At 38.4% G+C, this 19,998-nt stretch overlaps 1 protein-coding gene across 3 annotated transcripts in view; it reads right to left on the reverse strand.

Annotated features, from left to right (window-relative positions):
• Positions 1-19,998, reverse strand: part of HCN1 (hyperpolarization activated cyclic nucleotide gated potassium channel 1) — a 317,113-nt gene that overhangs the window by 25,892 nt on the left and 271,223 nt on the right. For all 3 annotated transcript variants that reach the window (XM_075128463.1, XM_048849357.2, XM_048849358.2), the window contains one exon: positions 6,926-7,166. In XM_075128463.1, coding sequence (XP_074984564.1) covers positions 6,926-7,166 — 241 coding nt within the window. The remainder of the gene's footprint in view (positions 1-6,925; positions 7,167-19,998) is intronic.

Genomic DNA, 19,998 nt, shown 5'->3' on the forward strand with positions numbered 1-19,998 from the left:
GATGCCATAAATATGTTAATGACTAGTCTATTTTAAGAAAATTAAAATGTCAGCTGGGACAAAAATCTGCTTTATTTACACTGGTATTACCCCAATTAGGTTGCCCAACAGAGTTGCTAACATTTCTCTGATTTTGAATAAATTACACAAAATATATTTTGTCTTCTCTCACAAAGCTAAGAACTTGTTCACTGGATACTTAAACTTTGAGCCAGCCCTTCCTAAAAATCAGGTATGCAGCTCTCTATGTTTGTCTTATGTCTAGTCCCTGGAAGTTCTCAGAATAAGATGTGTTTCAGAGTAACAGCCGTGTTAGTCTGTATTCGCAAAAAGAAAAGGAGTACTTGTGGCACCTTAGAGACTAACCAATTTATTTGAGCATAAGCTTTCGTGAGCTACAGCTCACTTCATCAGACGCATACTGTGGAAAGTGTAGAAGATCTTTTTGTACACACAAAGCATGAAAAAATACCTCCCCCCACCCCACTCTCCAGCGGGGTGGGGGGAGGTATTTTTTCATGCTTTCTACACTTTCCACAGTATGCATCCAATGAAGTGAGCTGTAGCTCACAAAAGCTTATGCTCAAATAAATTGGTTAGTCTCTAAGGTGCCACAAGTACTCCTTTTCTTTTTTCAGAATAAGATGACAGCAAACGGAGATTTTGAGCAATTTCTGAACCAATAAAAGGTAAATTTCACATTCTTGGCCATGTGGCCAGTAGAGAGCCTGAGAAAATAGAAAAGAGGTGGGGAAGGATCAATGTAAGAGATGAATTGGAAAGACACAGCTGAATAGGTGTCCTAATCGGGACACAATCAGTGAACACTTGAACATTTGAAATTTAAGATCCTTTCCAGCTGCAGACACAGAGGACATCATTATGGAACCTAACAGGGTTAAAATGATTAATAATGTACCCTGTGAAATGATGTATAGCTATGTATCAGACGGCATTCTTTTGTATATTAGAAAATATTTAATGAAGAAATCATTAAAAATAAACTATAGAATAAGTGGCTTTGGTTTGGGATTTTATAGCAATTGGTCAATATTTGAATCCCCTGGGTTCGAAAAGCATATCTGTAAAAAGGACAATAGTTGCTTGGAATGTGTTTCTTGGGATCTGAATAAAGGACAGACTTATATAAACATAGGTAGGGAACCAGACGGACAGGACATCAACTAGAGGCAGTTGGCTTGGGGACATAAGGCCTAATCCTGCTTCAGTGGGAGTTTTGCCAGTGATTTCAATAAGAGAAGGATCAGGACAATGGTGAGAAAGCAGCCATTTGTCCATGAGCAAGAAAGCAAATAACAACAACAGAGCACTGAACTGGCTCCCAGAAGCATCTGTTCTACTAGGTACTACTTAAGAGGCTATAACTAGAAAAGTGTGCTTGAGCTCTCTCTCTGTCTTTTTCCTAATCCAGAAATATAGATTCCAATCCAGCACATCATTTAAGCATAAAGTTAAAGTTAGGCACATGCTTAAGTGCTAGCCCTGTCCAGAATGGCACATAAGCACATGCCTAACTTTATGCTTAAGTGATGTATTGGATCAGGGTTATATAAAAAGATTGTTTCCAGTCATTACCTATTATCCACCACAACCCCAAATCCTTTTCAGAGTCACTGCTTTCCAGGATAGAGTCCCCCGTTTTGTAAGTATGGCCTATATTCTTCGTTCCTAGATGTATAAATTTGCATCTAGTAGCATCAAAACACACATTTGTTTGCTTGCACTGAGTTTATCAAACAATCCCAATGGATCTAAATCAATGTCCTCTTCATTATTTACCATTTCCCCAATTTTCGGTCCATCAGCAAACTTTATCAGTGATGATTTTAATGTTTTCTTCCTAGCCATTGATAAAAATGTTAAATAATGTAGGGGCAAGAACCATTCCCTGTGGGAGTCCACTGGAAACACCCACTCAATGACAATCCCCGCTTATAATTACATTTCGAGATCTATCAGTTAGCCAGTTTTTAACCCATTTAATATGTCAATTTTATGTAATTCTCATTTTTTAATCAAAATGTCAAGTGGTACCAAGTCAAATGCCTAAGTATGTTAAGAAAATGCTATTTCTTCTATTAACCAGACTGGTAATTGAAGCAAAAAATTATATCAAGTTAGTTTGAAAGTATCTATTTTCCATAAACCCGTGTTGATTTGCATTAATTACATTACTCTCCTTTAATTCTTTATTAATCAAGTCCCATATCAGCCACTCCATTACCTTGCCCAGGATCAACATCAGGCTGATAGGCCTATAATTACCTGGGTAATTACTTGGGCTACCACATTTACTCTTTTTCAAAATTGGCACAGTATTATATTGGACATCTGTTGGAAAATAACACAGTAGGGCACAGATTATACAACAAGTTGGAGATAAATATTTAGTTCAGAAGGTGGAGAAAGCTACTAGGGGAGAGGTTGTTTTAGATTTGATTTTGAGAAATAGGGAGGACCTGGTTGAGAATTTGAAAGTGGAAGGCTGCTTGGGTGAAAGTGATCATGAAATGATAGAATTTATGATTCTAAGGAATGGTAGGAGGGAAAACAGCACAATAAAGATAATGGATTTCAAGAAGACAAACTTTAACAAACTCAGGGAAATTGGTAGGTAAGATCCCATTGGAAGCAAGTCTAAGGGGAAAACCAATTCAATAAATTTGACAGTTGTTCAAGAAGATATTATTAAGGGCACAGGAGCAAACTATCCCACTGCATAAGCAAGAGACTACTTGCACAGGCAAGAGGCTTCACAGGAGATCTTCAATTATCTGAAACTCAAAAAAGAGTCCTACAAAAAGTGGAAACAAGGTCAAATTATGAAGGATGAATATAAACAAACAACACAAGCATGTAGGGATAATATTAGAAAGGCTAAGGCACAAAACAAGATTAAACTAAGACAGGGTAGGCCTGTTACTCAATGCGGGGATGGGTGGGGGGCGGGGGGAGGGGCGGGAACAATAGCAGAAAATGTGGAAGTGACTGTAGTGCTAAACAGCTTTTTTGTTTCAGTTTTCACCAAAGAGTTTAGCAGCGATTGGACATCTGACATAGAGAATGCCAGCTAGAAAAGTTAGATGTCTTCAAGTTGCCATGGCTTGATGAAATACATCACAGAATACACAAGGAGCTGAGTGAAAAGATATCAGGGCCATTAACGATTAGAACATAAGAACACAAGAATGGGTCAAACCAATGGTCCATCTAGCCCACTATGCTGTCTTCCGACAGTGGTCAATGTCAGATCCTTCAGAGGGAATGAACAGAACAGGTAATCATCAAGTGATCCATCCCCTGTCACCTATTTCCAGAGGCTAGGGACACTTCAGAGCATGGTTTTGCATCCCTGCCCATCTTGGCTAATAGCCATTGATGGACCTATCCTCCACAAGCTTATCTAGTTCTTTTTTAACCCAGTTATAGTTTTGGCCTTCACAACAACCTCTGGCAAAGAGTTCCATAGGTTGACTGTGCATTGTGTGAAGAAATACTTTTGTTTATTTTAAACCTGATGCCTATTAATTTCATTTGTGTTATGTGGAGTAAATAACACTTCTATATTTACTTTGTCTACCCCAGTCATGGTTTTATGGATCTCTGTCATATCCCCCCTTAGTCATCTGTTTTCTAAGCTGAAAAGTCCCAGTCTTTTTAATCTCTGATCTTCAAAAAGGCATGGGAGAGATTCCAGAGGACTGGAAAACAGCTAATATAGTGCTATAAAAAGGGGAATAAGGACAATCCGGGGAAATACAGACCAGTCAGCTTAAATTTATCACCCGGAAAGAAAATGGAGCAAATAATTAAATAATCAATTTGCAAACACCTAGAAGATAATAAGTGATAAGAAACAGTCAGCATGGATTTGTCAAGAACAAATGGTGCCAAACTTACCTAATGGCTTTCTTTGACAGAGAAACAAGCTTTGTGGATAGTGGGGAAGCAGTAGATGTGGTATATCTTAGCTTTTGATACTGTCTCTTATTACCTTCTCATAAACAAACTAGGGAAACACAACCTAGATGGAGCAACTATAAGGTGGGTGCATAACTAGCTGAAAAACCATTCCCAGAGAGTAGTTATCAGTGGTTCACAGTCAAGCTGGAAGGGCATATCAAGTGGGGTCCCACAGGGATCAGTCAAGGTCCAGTTCAGTTCAATATCTTCATCAATTATTTAGATAATGGCACAGAGAGTATGTTTATAAAGTTTGTGGATTATACCAAGATGGGATGGAGGGGGGAAGTTGCAAGTGCTTTGGAGGACAGGATTAAAATTCAAAATGATCGGGAGAAACTGGAGAAACAGTCTGAAGTAAATAGGTTGAAATTCAATAAGGAAAAATGCAAAGTACTCCACTTAGGAAGGAACAATCAATTGCACACATAAAAAAATGGGAAATGATTGCCTAGGAGAAAGTACTGAGGAAAGGGATCTAGGGGCCATTGTGGAGCTAAATATGAGTCAACAGTGTAACACTGTTGCAAAAAAAGCACACATCATTCTGGGATGCATTAGCAGGAGTGTTGTAAGCAAGACACAAAAAGCAATTCTTCCGCTCTACTCTATGCTGATACAGCCTCAACTGGAGTATTGTGTCCACTTCCGGGAGCCAAATTTCAGGAAAGATGTGGACAAATTGGAGAAACTCCCAGAGAAAAGCAATAAAAATGATTAAAGGTCTAGAAAATGTGAACTACGAGGAAAGACAGAAAAAAATGGGTTTGTTTAGTCTGAAGAAGAGACGAGTGAGGAGGGACATGATAGTTTTCAAGTACATAAAAGGTTGTTACATGAAGGAGGGAGAAAAATTGTTCTCCTCTGAGGATAGGATAAGAAACAATGGGATTAAATTGCAGCAAGAGAGGCTTAGGTTAGATATTAGGAAAAAATTCCTAACCTTCAGGGTGGTTAAGCACTGGAATATATTGCCTAGGGAGATTGTGGAATCTCCGTAACTGGAGTTTTTAAAATGTGAGCAAAATATATTTCCCCTTAACTCTATTCTCAGAAACAGCTGAGCCCTTTTGCTAAAACTTTTTTTAAAAATACTGAGCCGAAGGCAGACACCAGTATGGAAAATTTCATCCCAACTGGCTGAAGTTTGGCAAAGTTATAAGCAACTGAAAACAGAGTCTTTTAATGGGGAAAATGTCAGACAACCTTAATTGTAGGCAACACTTTCAGCTCCATCTACAATAAATTTTACAGCCATTGATATCGGACAGAACTTTGAGTTGCCTTTGTTTAAGTTTTGTTCTATGTTTTTGTAACTTGGTTCACCTTTTTTTGACATCCAGTGGGATGTTGGTGTTTCCCTTTTAGGGTATAAGACGTATTCTGGGCTTTCATGATACGATACTGTATTGTCCTCAGGAACACTGCTGCAATTAGTCATCACAGCATATAGACATGCATTTGTGCTCTTTTGGTGTAGAAGAAGTGTTTTTGACATTTTTAGAATACAGCTCCTTGCCCATCCACTCTCAGAATCAGGACATTTTTGGTGCACTGCCTAAGGCTAAAGGAGACCAAGGTTGCTTGGCTTTTTCATCCTCCAGCCTTTTCTTTCTCCTTAATCTCCATTCTGTAGCAAATACAATTATGTGCCTTGCCTCCAAGCCTGTAGGATAAGCACATGATTCCTTTATTTAACTGATGCTGTAAGCACTGGCACAAATCACCTGGAAAGGGCTACTGTGCAGTGACAAGGCCTGCTGGCCAAGACAGTAGGAGAGATTTCAGTATACTTCTGTAAGATGAAATCGGTTAAAGATCTACATGCCCCAGTTCAAACAAGAACTGAGCTAAGTTCACAGCTCTGAGCTTTTCATTCTGTACATCTAAATGTCACTTGTTAGGCTTTAAATGCAACTAAAAAATTCTGAAAGGCTTTTGACATAATTTTTCAATGCTTCATGGGATTTAGCTAAAATTAATACAAAAACTAACTAGCTATGAGCCAGACCTACAGCTCCAGTTGCGGCTAATGGTAGCTCCAGGTACTCAGCATTTCTGAAAATCAGGCCTATTGCTACTCTTAGTAGAAGACTCCTATTCTATTGCACTAGAATATCTTATCACAGCTGATATATTTTCATGCTGGTCAGATATTATATGTAAATAGGTATATTCTCATCCATATGTAAATATTTCATATACCTTCAGTTAAATGCAAATCTGATTTTCATTAGGGTTACCAGTGAATTGAATTAAATTAGACCAAAATTTATGTTTAGTTCTTATTAACTTACATCTAACTGAGAGCTGTCCAGTCCTTTAGAGATGCCAGTCTATGACAGCACATACTGGAACTGTAATAATTGTAGCTTGTTAAAAATTAGTGAAAGAGCACTAATACCAGTCTGAAAGCTCCAGGGAGGATATCAGAAGTATCCCATATATTATGGTCTTTTATCAACTCTCTAACTTTTTTATACGTTGGAGTCTATCATGTAGATATACTTTCACATCGGTGTCCAACAACCCACAACCCCCTTTAAAGAAGATGAATTATGTTTATTTTACCTTAGAAATATTTCAGCCTGTTAAAAATTACTTTGCAAATTATTGCGTTTCTTAGTAAGATACAGCACATTACCTAAGAGTGCTCTTAATTCAATGTCACTCTGAAATCAGACAGTTTAATTGAGAATATTACTTTAGGAAATACCTGAGAAAGCTACTAGCTGTAGAGGATAACCTATCACTGAAATGGTAAGCAGTCTCTAAATGTATTATTCAAAAATACTGAAAGCACTATTCTCTGACATCAGAATTCTCTAGGCAACAAATGCTCACCAGACACGTTCTAATATCTCTATATATCTGACATTTGAACATGTTTTGTTCTAGCACATTCACCCCATATGTTATCATACATTTCCTTATTACTTACCTCCAAAGTAAGAGCCATCTGTCAGCTTCATCTCCTTACTGGATTTAGTGATGACACCAGCGACCCCATGTTGAATGAAATACATCTTTTTACCCACAGCCCCTTCTCGGATAATATAATCGCCGGGTTGGAACACCTCAAACCGAAGCTTGCTCAGCATGACTGTCACAAAATTGGGGTCTGCGTTAGCGAAAAGAGGCATTGTGGCAACCAGCTTGCGACAGTTGAAATTGACTATCTCCTAAATGGGAGGGAAACATAATGATAGTAATAGTCAGCAAATAGACATCCTAGAGTGGGTAGGTAAAACAAAAAAACAAAAACAGTGTACACAATAAGATAAGACTTTTTTCAGTAGAAATTTTGTGTGTGCTTATTAGACATAAGTCTTTCATTTTGTGGCTCATTTCTAGTCATTTTCATTCCTGTTGCTACTAAAATGGTAAATGAAACAAAAAACCCCCAAACCAAACTAACCAAAACCCAAACAACCCCTCATACTTCCCCACCCCACAAAAGAAACGACACCACTATTTCTATTGAGGCAAAAGGTAGGTTCTTCATGGGTCCCCTTGCAACTTATTTATTCTCCTTGGCTTTTAAGAAAAATTATGGACAAACAGACACTACATATGAATTACAGCCACTGAAAACTCTGTAAAAAGGGCACAGCTTGCAAAACAAGATGGAACAAATTCTCTGCTGGCATAACTCCAATAATTTGAGTGAAGTTATACGAGCAGAAAATCTTAACTTTTATTTTTGACATTTGTATCAACGGTATCTGTACAACTGCAGCAGCTTTAGGGGTAACATAAATGCACATTATGGACTTCTTCCAAAGCCCATTGAAGTCAATGGAAAGATGCCTCTGGATCAGGAACCATCAGATCTGAACTTATGGTAACTAATCATAGAATTATAGGCCGCAATCCTGCAAAGGAATCCATACAAGTGGACCTTTGCATCCACATAGTATCCTGTTGACTTCCTGGGACTCCATAAAGGTTTTAAGGGTCCAAGGTAGCAAACCAATGTCCATTATCAGGGCCATTGGCAGGCATTACATCCAAAGGAGAACACTACAAGATTAAATATGCTACTTGTTTTAAATTGAAATATGTGTCATTCCTGGAAGTGATTTGCAAGACAATTCTTGCAGACCTTAATTTGTCTTACTTAGAAAAACTCCCTTGGACAATATATTCAGTTCCATGCACAGGCTTTACAAGCTATCACACTGAAGGACATTTCACGAGATTGATTGGTATTGGTCATGAAGAGGGATTCCAACAGGACACAGCCCATTGGGTACAGTTAGCAACCAATGTATTAAAAGTATGACAAAACGTTATATATGATCATCTGTATATAAATGCACAACTGCATTAAAAACACAAAAACATGCAAACAGTGGTACTATTTATATCATGCCAATTGCCTTAGAAAGTTCAATGTTACTTCAGTAACAGCAGCGTATCCCAGGCCTTCACTACAGCAAGTACAAGGAGGTGTACCGGTAATGCAGCAAATACTGAGGTAAAGTCATCTAGGAAGATTTTAAGGGTTCCCACTAGATGGCACCAATCACAAAGATTGCCTTAGGTTCTACTAGATTTGTGTTACTTGCTGACCAGTGTAGCACATGTATGGCACAAGAGTGGAAGAGAGAAAATCCAAACTAAAGAATGGATCCTTCAAAATGAAAAAAAAAAAAAAAAAAAAAGAAACTGGAAGAAGAGCACAAGGCAAAACAAGTGTCCCAGTGGCAGGAAGTTATTATCCCCATCAATTTCTTACTCCCCACTAAAAGAAGCCCAGGGCAAATGTAAAAACAATGAGGAGTCCTTGTGGCACCTTAGAGACTAACAAATTTATTTGGGCATAAGCTTTTGTGGGCTAAAACCCACTTCATCAGATGCATGGGGTGAAAAATACAGTAAGCAGAATATATATTCTAACACATGAAAAGATGGGAGTTGCCTTACCTAGTGGGGGGAGGGTCAGTGCTAACGAGCCAATTCAATTAAGGTGGAAGTGCCTATTCTCAACACTTGACAAGAAAGGGTGAATACCAAGGGAGAGAAAATTACTTTTGTAGTGCTAACAAGGCCAGTGCAATCAAGGTGGCCCATTTCCAACAGCTGACAAGAAGGTGTGAGGGAAAATTACTTTTTGTAGTGAACCATCCACTCCCAGTCTTTATTCAGGCCTAATTTGATGGTGTCCAGTAATTAATTCCAGTTCTGCAGTTTCTCGTTGGAGTCTGTTTTTGAAGTTTTTTTGTTAAAGAATTGCCACTTTTAATTCTGTTATTGAGTGTCCAGGGATGTTGAAGTGTTCTCCTACTGGTTTTTGAATGTTACAATTCTTGATGTCTGATTTGCGTCCATTTATTCTTTTACGTAGAGACTGTCCAGTTTGGCCAATGAACATGGCAGAGAGGCATTGCTGGCACATGATGGCATATATCACATTGGTGGATGTGCAGGAGAAAGAGCCCCTGATGGTGTGGCTCATGTGGTTAGGTCCTATGATAGTGCCCCTTGGATAGATATGCGGACAGAGTTGGCAACGGGGTTTGTTGCAGGGATTGGTTCCTGGGTTAGTGTTTTTGTTGTGTGGTGTGTAGTTGCTGGTGAGTATTTGCTTCAGGTTGGGGGGCTGTCTGTAAGCGAAGACTGGCCTATCTCCCAAGGTCAGTGAGAGTGAGGGATCGTCCTTCAGGATACACTGTAGATCCTTGATGATGCACTGGAGAGGTTTTAGTTGGGGGCTGTAGGTTATGGCTAGTGGCGTTCTGTTACTTTCTTTGTTGGGCCTGTCCTATAGTAGGTGACTTCTGGGTACCCTTCTGGCCCTGTCAATCTGTTTCTTCACTTCCCCAGGTGGGTACTGTAGTTTTAAGAACGCTTGATAGAGATCCTGTAGGTGTTTGTCTCCATCTGAGGGATTGGAGCAACTGCGGTTGTATCTTAGAGCTTGGCTGTAGACAATGGATCGTGTGGTGTGGTCTGGATGAAAGCTGGAGGCATGTAGGTAAGTATAGCGGTCAGTAGGTTTCCGGTATAGGGTGGTGTTTATGTGACTATCCCTTATTTGCACTATGTTGTCTAGGAAGTGGATCTCTTGTGTGGACCGGTCCAGGCTGAGGTTGATGGTGGGGTGGAAATGGTTGAAATCCTGGTGGAATTCCTCAAGGGCCTCCTTCCCATGGGTCCAGATGATAAAGATGTCATCAGTGTGGAGAAAGTAGAGTAAGAGTGCTAGAGGACGAGAGCTGAGGAAGCGTTGTTCTAAATCTCCTACATTTGGGACAGAGTTATGACATCTTAGGACACTCACTCAGGAGAATGTCACTATGTAAGGACAATGTAAGGACAAGGAAAAGGGGATGGTGAGAAAGAGAGAATGGAGGTGGGGAGTGAAATATGGAAATAATTCCAGAGCTAGACATAAAAGGATACAAGTGGGAGCTCATCCACCACATACAGAGCTTCTAACTCCAAAAGGGAGGAAACCACTGTCTACTTGGAAAATACATCCAACCATAATTATAAGTCTTTCTCCTTCTTTGAAAATATATATTTCCTCTTGAGAACTCATCTCTCTATCTACTTCTCTCTCTTGCTACGTATAAGCTATATATACACCTACACACACACACACACACAGAGTTTATCAGGTAAGGCTGTCTTGTGGCTGCTTTGATTTATACAACCACTGCTGTGGTAATTTCAGCCATTACTGTTCTAGTGAATGTATTCATTTTATTTGTTTTTATTTCCATACAAGCTTAAGCTAAAATACAAAATTCCCTTATTTAAAATGTGAGAAGGTGGAAAATTACCAGAAAGGGAGAGAGAAATGCACGAAGACTGAGCAACAAAATGACATTTTTAAGTGCTCTGTTTTTCCATAAATTGTTTTTATATTTAGATCTGTCAAGGTGACTAATATGGAATTTTTTGTTGGTGTTAATCACAAGTCATGCAGTAACCTGAAGTTCTTGTGTATCATATTACATTTATTACATATTGTATTAATTGGGCAAATAGAAAGGAGTAAAGATTATGGATGTGGGTTTTAGGTAACTGGAAAAGCACTATAAGAAATAGCTTGGTATGTCAAGAAATGGTAACAAGAACAAACTGCAGGAACAATACTCAGTCCTGAATTCTGTACACAGAAAAATCTCTGGTTTCAGAGTAACAGCCATGTTAGTCTGTATTCGCAAAAAAAGAAAAGGAGTACTTGTGGCACCTTAGAGACTAACCAATTTATTTGAGCATAAGCTTTCGTGAGCTACAGCTCACTTCTGAGCTGTAGCTCACAAAAGCTTATGCTCAAATAAATTGGTTAGTCTCTAAGGTGCCACAAGTACTCCTTTTCTTTTTTGAGAAAAATCTCTGAGAAGTTTTTCCCAAGTAGGATCTTCAGGATAGGACCCAGACTGTGCTACATGATATAGTACCATCAGGATCGAGCTTCTTGCTCCTCCCCGCCACACCAAAAATCTACCCAACTAATGAGCAAATTCTTAGGGAGTAAATATTTATATATAAAGTGGTTAAAGGGAAATCAGCACAGAGAGATTCTCAGGATAAGATTTAAATGGGATGAGCACTGATTTACAGGCTGCCCTATTACACCTTGGATTCCCTGACAGTTTTGTTCAACCTTTATTGAAATCATCAGATCTTCTTGTTCTGCATGACTTCAATATGCCTGAAGATGATTGATGACCTTTCCAAAGGGCTGTCAGTTTGTTTGGGCCCAGCACGTGAAGCTGGTCAGACTTTGTATCTTGGTTGTGGTTTGGGGGTTAGAGAGAGATTACACCAGTGCTCAATGGATGCATAACTTTCTTAAGAAGACAGGGGCAGGTGTTTTTCTAGTGGGGTACACTAACAATGACCTGAAAGAAAAACATAAAATCATCGCCAGTAAAGACTGCTGATGACACACAGCCTTTGTCTACATTTGCTGTGGCTTGTAGGACATGAGTAGCTAAACCAAACAATGTGGTATTTAGTTCAGAGAGCCTCTGATTTATACTCTTCTTAAACTCTGCTTCTGCTTAAAAGGAGGAAGAACTGTTTCAGGAAACTAAAAATAACTTGTGATCTTTGCCTCAATTTCCTGGTCTTTTGACAGAGTAGGCTGCACAGAATATGGTCAATATTCATCTTCCAGAGCAAGCAAATTATCCCAGGAAGAGATCAGCACAAAACGAGCAGTACTGAGAAAACAATTTTTCTTTGTAAGTAAGAAGAGACAACTACAGGAAAACCTACAGAACATTATGTCCAGGGACTCTGGAAGCTTAAATATATTTTTAAACTGCTCTGATATCTTGTGATTAATCATTAACGCTGCACTTTAAAAATATTTTAGTTATACCTGTAAACTATATAGTTACACATTGAGCTGTTAGATCAATGACATTGTCATCTGTCTCTCTCTCTCTCTCTCTCTCTCTCTTTTTTTTAAAAGTGTATTGACTATTTTGCTCTGTCATCTGTGGTGAAAAACTGGCATGGTGCTAGGTTTAATAGTTCAGTGCGTAATATTAACATTCTTCTTCCACTGTTTGAATATTGGAGTAATTAGCACTTTTAACAACACTCAGGTCCCAATTTGATTTCACCTACACCAGTTTTACACTAGGATAATTCCATAGACTTCACTGCAGTTATTTATAACTTACATTAGTGTAAGTCAGCCTCCATAAATGCATAAGATAATGCAGAGTCGTTAAGATAAGGTAACTGTGTATCTGCAACCCATGGGATGTAGCATTAACTCAATATATTCTTGGGAATCTATATAAATGCTGGCCTTCTGGATATTTTTCCTTCCTTTCCTACATGATTGTTGTTTTCTATTCAACTCTTTGTATACATTTTTTATACATTGGAATTATCATTATATTAAGTTCAACTGCAGACAGGGTAATCCTTTTAAGGTTATGTGGTTCAACCAAATCTTCAGTAAAGTCAGTCTGATAAATATTCAACTTCCCTCATTGCTGCTTAATTCCCTTGCTTGACCTTTGTGAGAGAACATTATTGGGCCTCCTGTATTGTATTTCTGTTGCACTTTTTAGTGCTATTTAGAAAGACAGCAATGAAGGAAAAAAGACGTCCGATACCCAGCCACAAAGCCTTAGTTTCTTTTTATAAGTGAGTGTAGTCTGCAACTTCTTAAAGGTTCTGAAATGTTCTAATATGTCTTTTTAACTTTGGTTTCCAGCTGGGAGGAGAACCAGAAGTGTCAAAATATCATCCGGAACAGAAGTGCTGGAAATATTGTAAGGAACCTTATGACTGTTAGATAACCAGCCCAATGTTACAGAGAGGAAGTCAAAACAGATATGAATAATGTAATAAAAAGGAAACAAACATAAGAATAGCCAAACTATCCATGATGACTCCAGAATCTTTTTCTTAAGTGGTAAAAGCTAATTTAGACCCCATCATTGTATATGAATAATTGGGAGTATTTTTCTAATGTGCATTAATTTGCATTTATCAATATCGAATTTCATCTGCCATTTTGTTGCGCAGTCATCCCATGTTGTCAGATCCCATTGTAACTTTTCACAGTGAGCTTTGGACTTATCTATCTTGCATAATTTTGTATTGTCTGAAAATTTTGCCACCTCATCGGTTTCCCTCTTTTCCAGATCATTTATGAATATGTTGAAGAGCAAAGGTCCCAGTACACATCCTTGGGGACCCAACTGTTTCTCTCTCTCTACTGTGAAAAATGAACATTTATTCCTATCCTTTGTTTCTTCTCTTTTAAAGAGTTACTGATCCATGAGAGGACCTTTCCTCTTAGTCTATGACTGCTTACTTTGTTTAAGAGCCTTTGGAGAGGTACCATGCCAAAAGCTTTCTGAAAGTCCAAATACACTGTATCCACTGGATCACCCTTGTTCACATTCTTGTTGACATCCTCAAAGAATTTTAGTACATTGGTAAGGCATGTTCATAAAAGCCATGTTGACTCTTCCCCAACAAATCATATTCATCTATGTGTCTGATAATTATTTTCTTTACTGTAGCTTTAAACAATTTGCCTAGTTCTGAAGTTAGGCTTACTGGCCTGTAATTGCCAGGATTGCCTCTGGAGCCTCTTTTAAAAATTGGTGCTACATTAGCTATCCTCCAGTCATCTGGTACAGAAATTGATTTAAGCAATGTGTTATGGACCACTGTTAGTAGTTCTGCAGTTTCATATTTGAGTTTCTTCAGAACACTTGGGAGAATACCATCTGGTTCTGGTGTCTTATTCGTATTTAATTTACCAATTTATTCCAAAATCTCCTCTGTTGACACCTCAGTCTGGGACCGTTACTCAGATTTTTCACCTAAAAAGAGTAGCTTAGGCCCCATATCCTCTGCAGTGAAGACCAATGCAAAAAATATTATACAATCCCTGGATGCATAAAGAGGGAATCTCAAGTAGGAGTACAGGAAGATTATAATACCTCTGTATTTGGCTCTTGTGTGACCATTACTGGAATTCTGTGACCAGTTCTGGTGGCCACAATTCAAGAAGGATGTTAATAAATAGAAGATTCAGACAAGAGATGCAAAAATATTTAAAGGATTTGACAACATGCTTTGTAGTGATAGACTCCAGGAGCTCAATCTGTTTAACTGAGAGAAGGTTAAGGGATGACTTGATTACAGTGTGCAAGTATTTACATGCGGAACCAAAATTTTATAATAGAGAGTTCTTCAATCTAGCAGACAAAGGTATAACAAGATTCAATGTCTGGAAGTTGAAACTAGACAAATTCAGACTAGAAATAATATACAAATTTTTAAAAGTGAGGGTAATTAACCATTGGACCAACTGACCAAGTGTTATGGTGGTCTCACCATCACTGGCAATCTTTAAATCAAGAATGGAAGTTATTCTAAAAGATTTGCTCTAGTTCAAATGGGAATTAATTCAGCGAAGTCCTATAGCCTGTGTTATATAGGTCAGACTAGAAGATCACATAAATGATCCCTTCTGGTTTTATAATCTATTAATCTACTAAACATCTTGTAGGTTGTGCAAGACTCAGCTTACTTTCCAAGTGATGGCATTTACCACAAAAGGACCCCCATATATTGTTATGAAACTTATAGAGGCTTTTAGTTTTGACTACATATGAGATATTTCAGTACTTCAAACATATAAATATTTGAACTGACATTTTAAAATTAGGTGGTCTATATATCCAGTGACTTTTCCCATAAAACTCTTCATACAAGGTTATGCTCAAATAAACTGGTTAGTCTCTAAGGTGCCACAAGTACTCCTTTTCTTCATACAAGGGTGCAGCTATTGTTTAGTTAATTAGGTTACTGTCCTTATTTCAAACATTTCTTTAAGTACTTTACTGTATTTTTAAGCCCCACATTTGTTTTGTGAAGAAGCAAACTATTAGAGACAAAACCATAAAGAATAAAGCACAAAATGAGTTACACCTATCAAGGGACATAAAGACAATAAGAAGAGGTTCTACAGGCAAGAGAAAGATGACAAAAAGTGTAGGTCCACTATTTAGAGTAGAAAGAGAGCTAATAATGGACAACACCAAAAAGGCTGAGGCATTTAATGGCTATTTTACTTCAGTCTTCATGAAAAAGGTTAATTGTGACCAGCTAACACAATTAATATTAACAACTAGGGGGAAGGAATGCAAGCTAGAATATGAAAAGAAAGAGTTAAAGAATATTTAGATAGGCTTGATATATTCACATTGGTGGGATCTGACAAAATTCACCCTAGGGCACTTAAGGAACTAGCTGAAGCAATCTCAGAACCATTAGTGATATCTTTGAGAACTCATGAAGGACAGGAGAGGTCCCAGAGGACTGGAGAAGGGCAAACGTAGTACCTATTTTTAAAATGGGGAAAAAGGCAGACCCAGGGAATTATAGACTAGTCAAATTATCAAGCAATCATTCTCATAAGTAAACCAGATAAATGTGGCCTAGATGAAATTACTATAAGGTGTGTACACAAGTAGTTGAAAAACTGTTCTCAAAGAGTAGTTATTAATAGTTCACTGTCAAACTCTACCTAGTGGGGTCCTTCAGGGGTCTGGAACTATTTAATATTTTCATTAACAACTTGGATAATGAGGTGGAGAGTATGCTTATAAAATTTATGGATGATACCAACTTGGAAGGGGTTGCTAGCACTTTGGAGGACAGGGTTAAAATTCAAAATGACCTTGATAAATTGGATAATTGGTCTGAAATAAAAAAGCTGAAATTCAGTAAAGTGCAAAGTACTACATGTTTAAGAAGGAAAAATCAAGTACACAAATACATAACGGGGAATAACTGGATGGACATTAGTACTGCAGAAAAGGATCTATAGTGGATCAAAAATGGAACAGAAGCCAATATGGTCCAGTTGCAAAAAGGCTAATATCATACCGGAGTGTATTAACAAAACTGTCATATTTAAGACATGGGAGAAAATCATTCTGCTCTACTTGGCATTGATGAAGCTGAGTATTGTAACTAATTTTGGGCACCATGTCTTAAAAAGGATGTGGCCAAACTGGAGAAAATCCAGAGGAGAACAACAAAAATGATGAGTTAGAAAACTGGACTTATGAAGTTAAAAAAACTATGCCCAGTTTAGTCTTGAGACAAGAAACTGAGGGGGGAACTGAGAACAGTCTTCAAATATGTTAAAAGCTGTTATAAAGAGGACCGTGATCAACTATTCTCCATGCCTACTGCTGGTAAAACAAGAAGTCATTGGCTTAATCTCTAGCAACAGAGATTTAGGTCTGATATTAGGAGAAAATTTCTAACTATAAGCATAGTTTACCAAGGGAGGTTGTGGAATCCCCATCATTGGAGGTTTTAAAGAAAAGATTGGTCAAACACCTGTCAGGGATAGTTTAGGTTTACTTGGTCCCACCTAAGCACAGGGTGCTGGACATGCTGGCCTCTGAAGGTCCCTTCCAGCTCTACATTTCTATAATTAGTTTTGAGTAGTAGCATACCAAAGCCCTGTTTGTGCATGCACAGATCTGTAACAACATTATATCACTGGTTCCTAGCTTCAATTGATTAATGATATGCTTGAAGCAAAACCATAGACATTAACATCTTGGACTTTGGGGAATCTGAATCACAAGGTGGGTGAGGTAATATCTTTTACTGGACCAACTTCTGTTGGTGAGAGAGATATCTTGTGTGTCTAATATCCTGGGACCAACATATTTACAACTAGATTATATACAGGATCTGAATGACACACTGGAAACGTATTTAAATGCTAGCCCTGGGATGAAATCCTGGCCCAGTCAAAGTAAATGAAAAACTGCCATTGATTTCAAAAGGGCCATGATTTCAAGACTGGATCTGAACAACCCAAAACTTTCGGTAATTTTGAACCCAGTTCTTGATCGGAAGTTTATTGTTTGGGTCCATCTTTGTAATTGATACATTACACAATAAACTGAAGTTTGACTTTTCAGGTGTAGATGAATTTATTGGTTTTAGTAAACTTAAATCAGAATATAAATGTTATTTTCACACAGTATTGTGCAATTCTAATAGATGTAGCTCCCATTCCTCCTCTTTTATTCTACTCTCCCATTCCTCTTTTCTCCTCCTTTTGAGTTGACTTTGGACAATTCTGTATTGAGTAGTGGGATTGTGGCATCCATGAGAAGTAACTCATCTCCACTTCTTTTCTCCTTCCTTTCCTCAACCTGGTATTTTCCTCTGTTATCAGAGCCAGGTTAAGGCAGGATCCTAGCAGCAGTGCCTCAGAGTCAGAAGGCAATATGGAATAGTGAGGTAGAGTAGCAGGTGACAGCTCCGCACACAGCTAAGCAACCTGGGCTGCCTCACATAGGAGGGAAAGAGGACTCAGCAGTGGGCAGAAGCAAACAAATCACCTGGGGGTCAAGGGTGGGGAGGAAGAATCTGTGTTTAGGATGCCATTGTGAGATAGGCTGGGACTGAAAGAAAAGACTAAAATAAAGAAATGAATTATAGGGAAAGCTTACGAAGGAGTAGGAACAGGATCTGTGACAAGATATTAAAGTCACTCTGCCCTCTCCTCTCCTATTTCCACCTCTGCCTCTTTGTACTCCTCCCCACTCTTCCCTCTTCTTCTCTGCTTTGCCCTCTTCCTCAGATCATCTTCATGCTGCAGTCCTATTTAGTGAAATGAAATGAGTCAGCAAATGAGAAGGCTCTGAAGGGGACATACTTTGTCAGGATCCTACATATATAGTACAGCAGACACAATAAGAGTAAAAATTAGTTTTTTTTAAAAATAAGTGGTGATGTGTGCATTGATATTTAAAAAAAAAACTATCCAAGGACTTTTGGTTCAGGAATGCTGCTATCTCATTAATTGGTAGGTTAATAGTTCTTTCCTATTATGACTTAAAAGCCCATAATCTCTCTGTATGAAGTGATGTAATGGTTTAATTAAATCTAACTGATTATACTGGATAAATCATAGTTAGCTGAGCTTTGAAATATCAACATTCAAATTATGTTTAGAGTTATCATAGTTACATTTCTGTTTGCATCTAATGTGATTTTTAGCCATTCAATAAAGTTCAAATTTAATATGATGAATAGAGATGAAGTTAGGAATTAATTTTTTTTAATGCACCATCTTACTGCATTGATATGCTGTGAACATAGTCCAACATTAGGTAAAGCAGGGTAGGAGCAGACATTTAAAAACACTTAGATTAATTCTGCTTTTTAAAGAGAACAAGTGATAATCTTATTTACTACAAATTAGGATTTTTTTTTTCAGATAAAAACATGGTTCTATACATCTCACAGGGATCTAAAGGGAAAGACAAACAGGAAGGAGAGAAGAGCATTTGTAAATAGATTTTATTACCATCTTTATCATTGGTTTACTATATGACCTGGGGCAAGGCACTTAGGACAAAATTCTGACTTGCCTTGCTTGGCTGTGCTATTGAGGAAGGACACTGGAGCAGGATCAGCTAGTGTCCTCCTGAGTGCTAGGGATGGTGGTGGTGGTAGGTGGTCTAGCTACCAATGTCAGTAGTGTTCTATAGCACCAAAGCAGTGTGGTCAGCCACTGTGTGGCAGGAGTGTGGTGAAGCCCTTATCCCAAACTTTAGCTAGCTATTGCTGTTATCGCAATTAGTGTTTCCTGAAGTCTCAGGAACACTATATCACGTTTGTTAATCCTGAAAGTATGAACCATCTTCATCAGCATGCAGAGCTAGAACAATAATCAAAACAGATTTTGGAGCACAAATTTACTGCAAGCTGTGTGAGGGATGTCATCCAAGAAAGTGATAGTCAGCTGATAGAGGAAGCCTGATGAGTTGTGACCTGAAGAGAGCCTTTGAACAGCTGATAAAACTGACTATGAGCTGCCCTCGAGTACCTAATGGAAAGACAAGTGTCAGGCTAGGGCGCTGCTGAGGAGTGGCTACTGAGGATGGGTAGTTGTGGGACAAGACAGATGCACAAGGGGGACAGGATGTATAAAGAGACTCAGCAACTTTTGGGAGCACAAGAAGAAACAGCTGACTGAAGGAACAATCTCAGTATAGGACCAAGGATGTTGGATAAGAAACAATTAAGGGGGAGAGGAGAAGAGAAGACAGACTATCAGGAGTAGAATAACCTGGAGAAATTAAAACAATCAGGGCACTAGAGTAGAATCAGTTCTTGGGGCTCTTTAAATGGCCAGTAGCAAGCCAACCTTAAAGGGGCAAAACTTGAAATGATTCATTGAGATACATCCCAGAGAGTGTGGGAATTTAGTGACAATATTAATAGTGGATCCAAGAAGCCCTGCGAGAGCCTTATATAATTTTACTAGACTACCTCCTATGGGCTTATTTAGGAATTATGCTGTACATAAGAACATAAGAATGGCCATACTGGCTCAGACCAAAGGTCCATCCAGGCCAGTATCCTGTCTACCAACAGTGGCCAATGCCAGGTGCCCCAGAGGGAGTGAATCTAAGAGGTAATGATCAAGTGATCTCTCTCCTGCCATCCATCTCCACCCTCTGACAAACA

The sequence above is a fragment of the Caretta caretta genome, chromosome 5 (genome assembly GCF_965140235.1).
Source record: "Caretta caretta isolate rCarCar2 chromosome 5, rCarCar1.hap1, whole genome shotgun sequence".
NCBI lineage: Eukaryota > Metazoa > Chordata > Testudines > Cheloniidae > Caretta > Caretta caretta.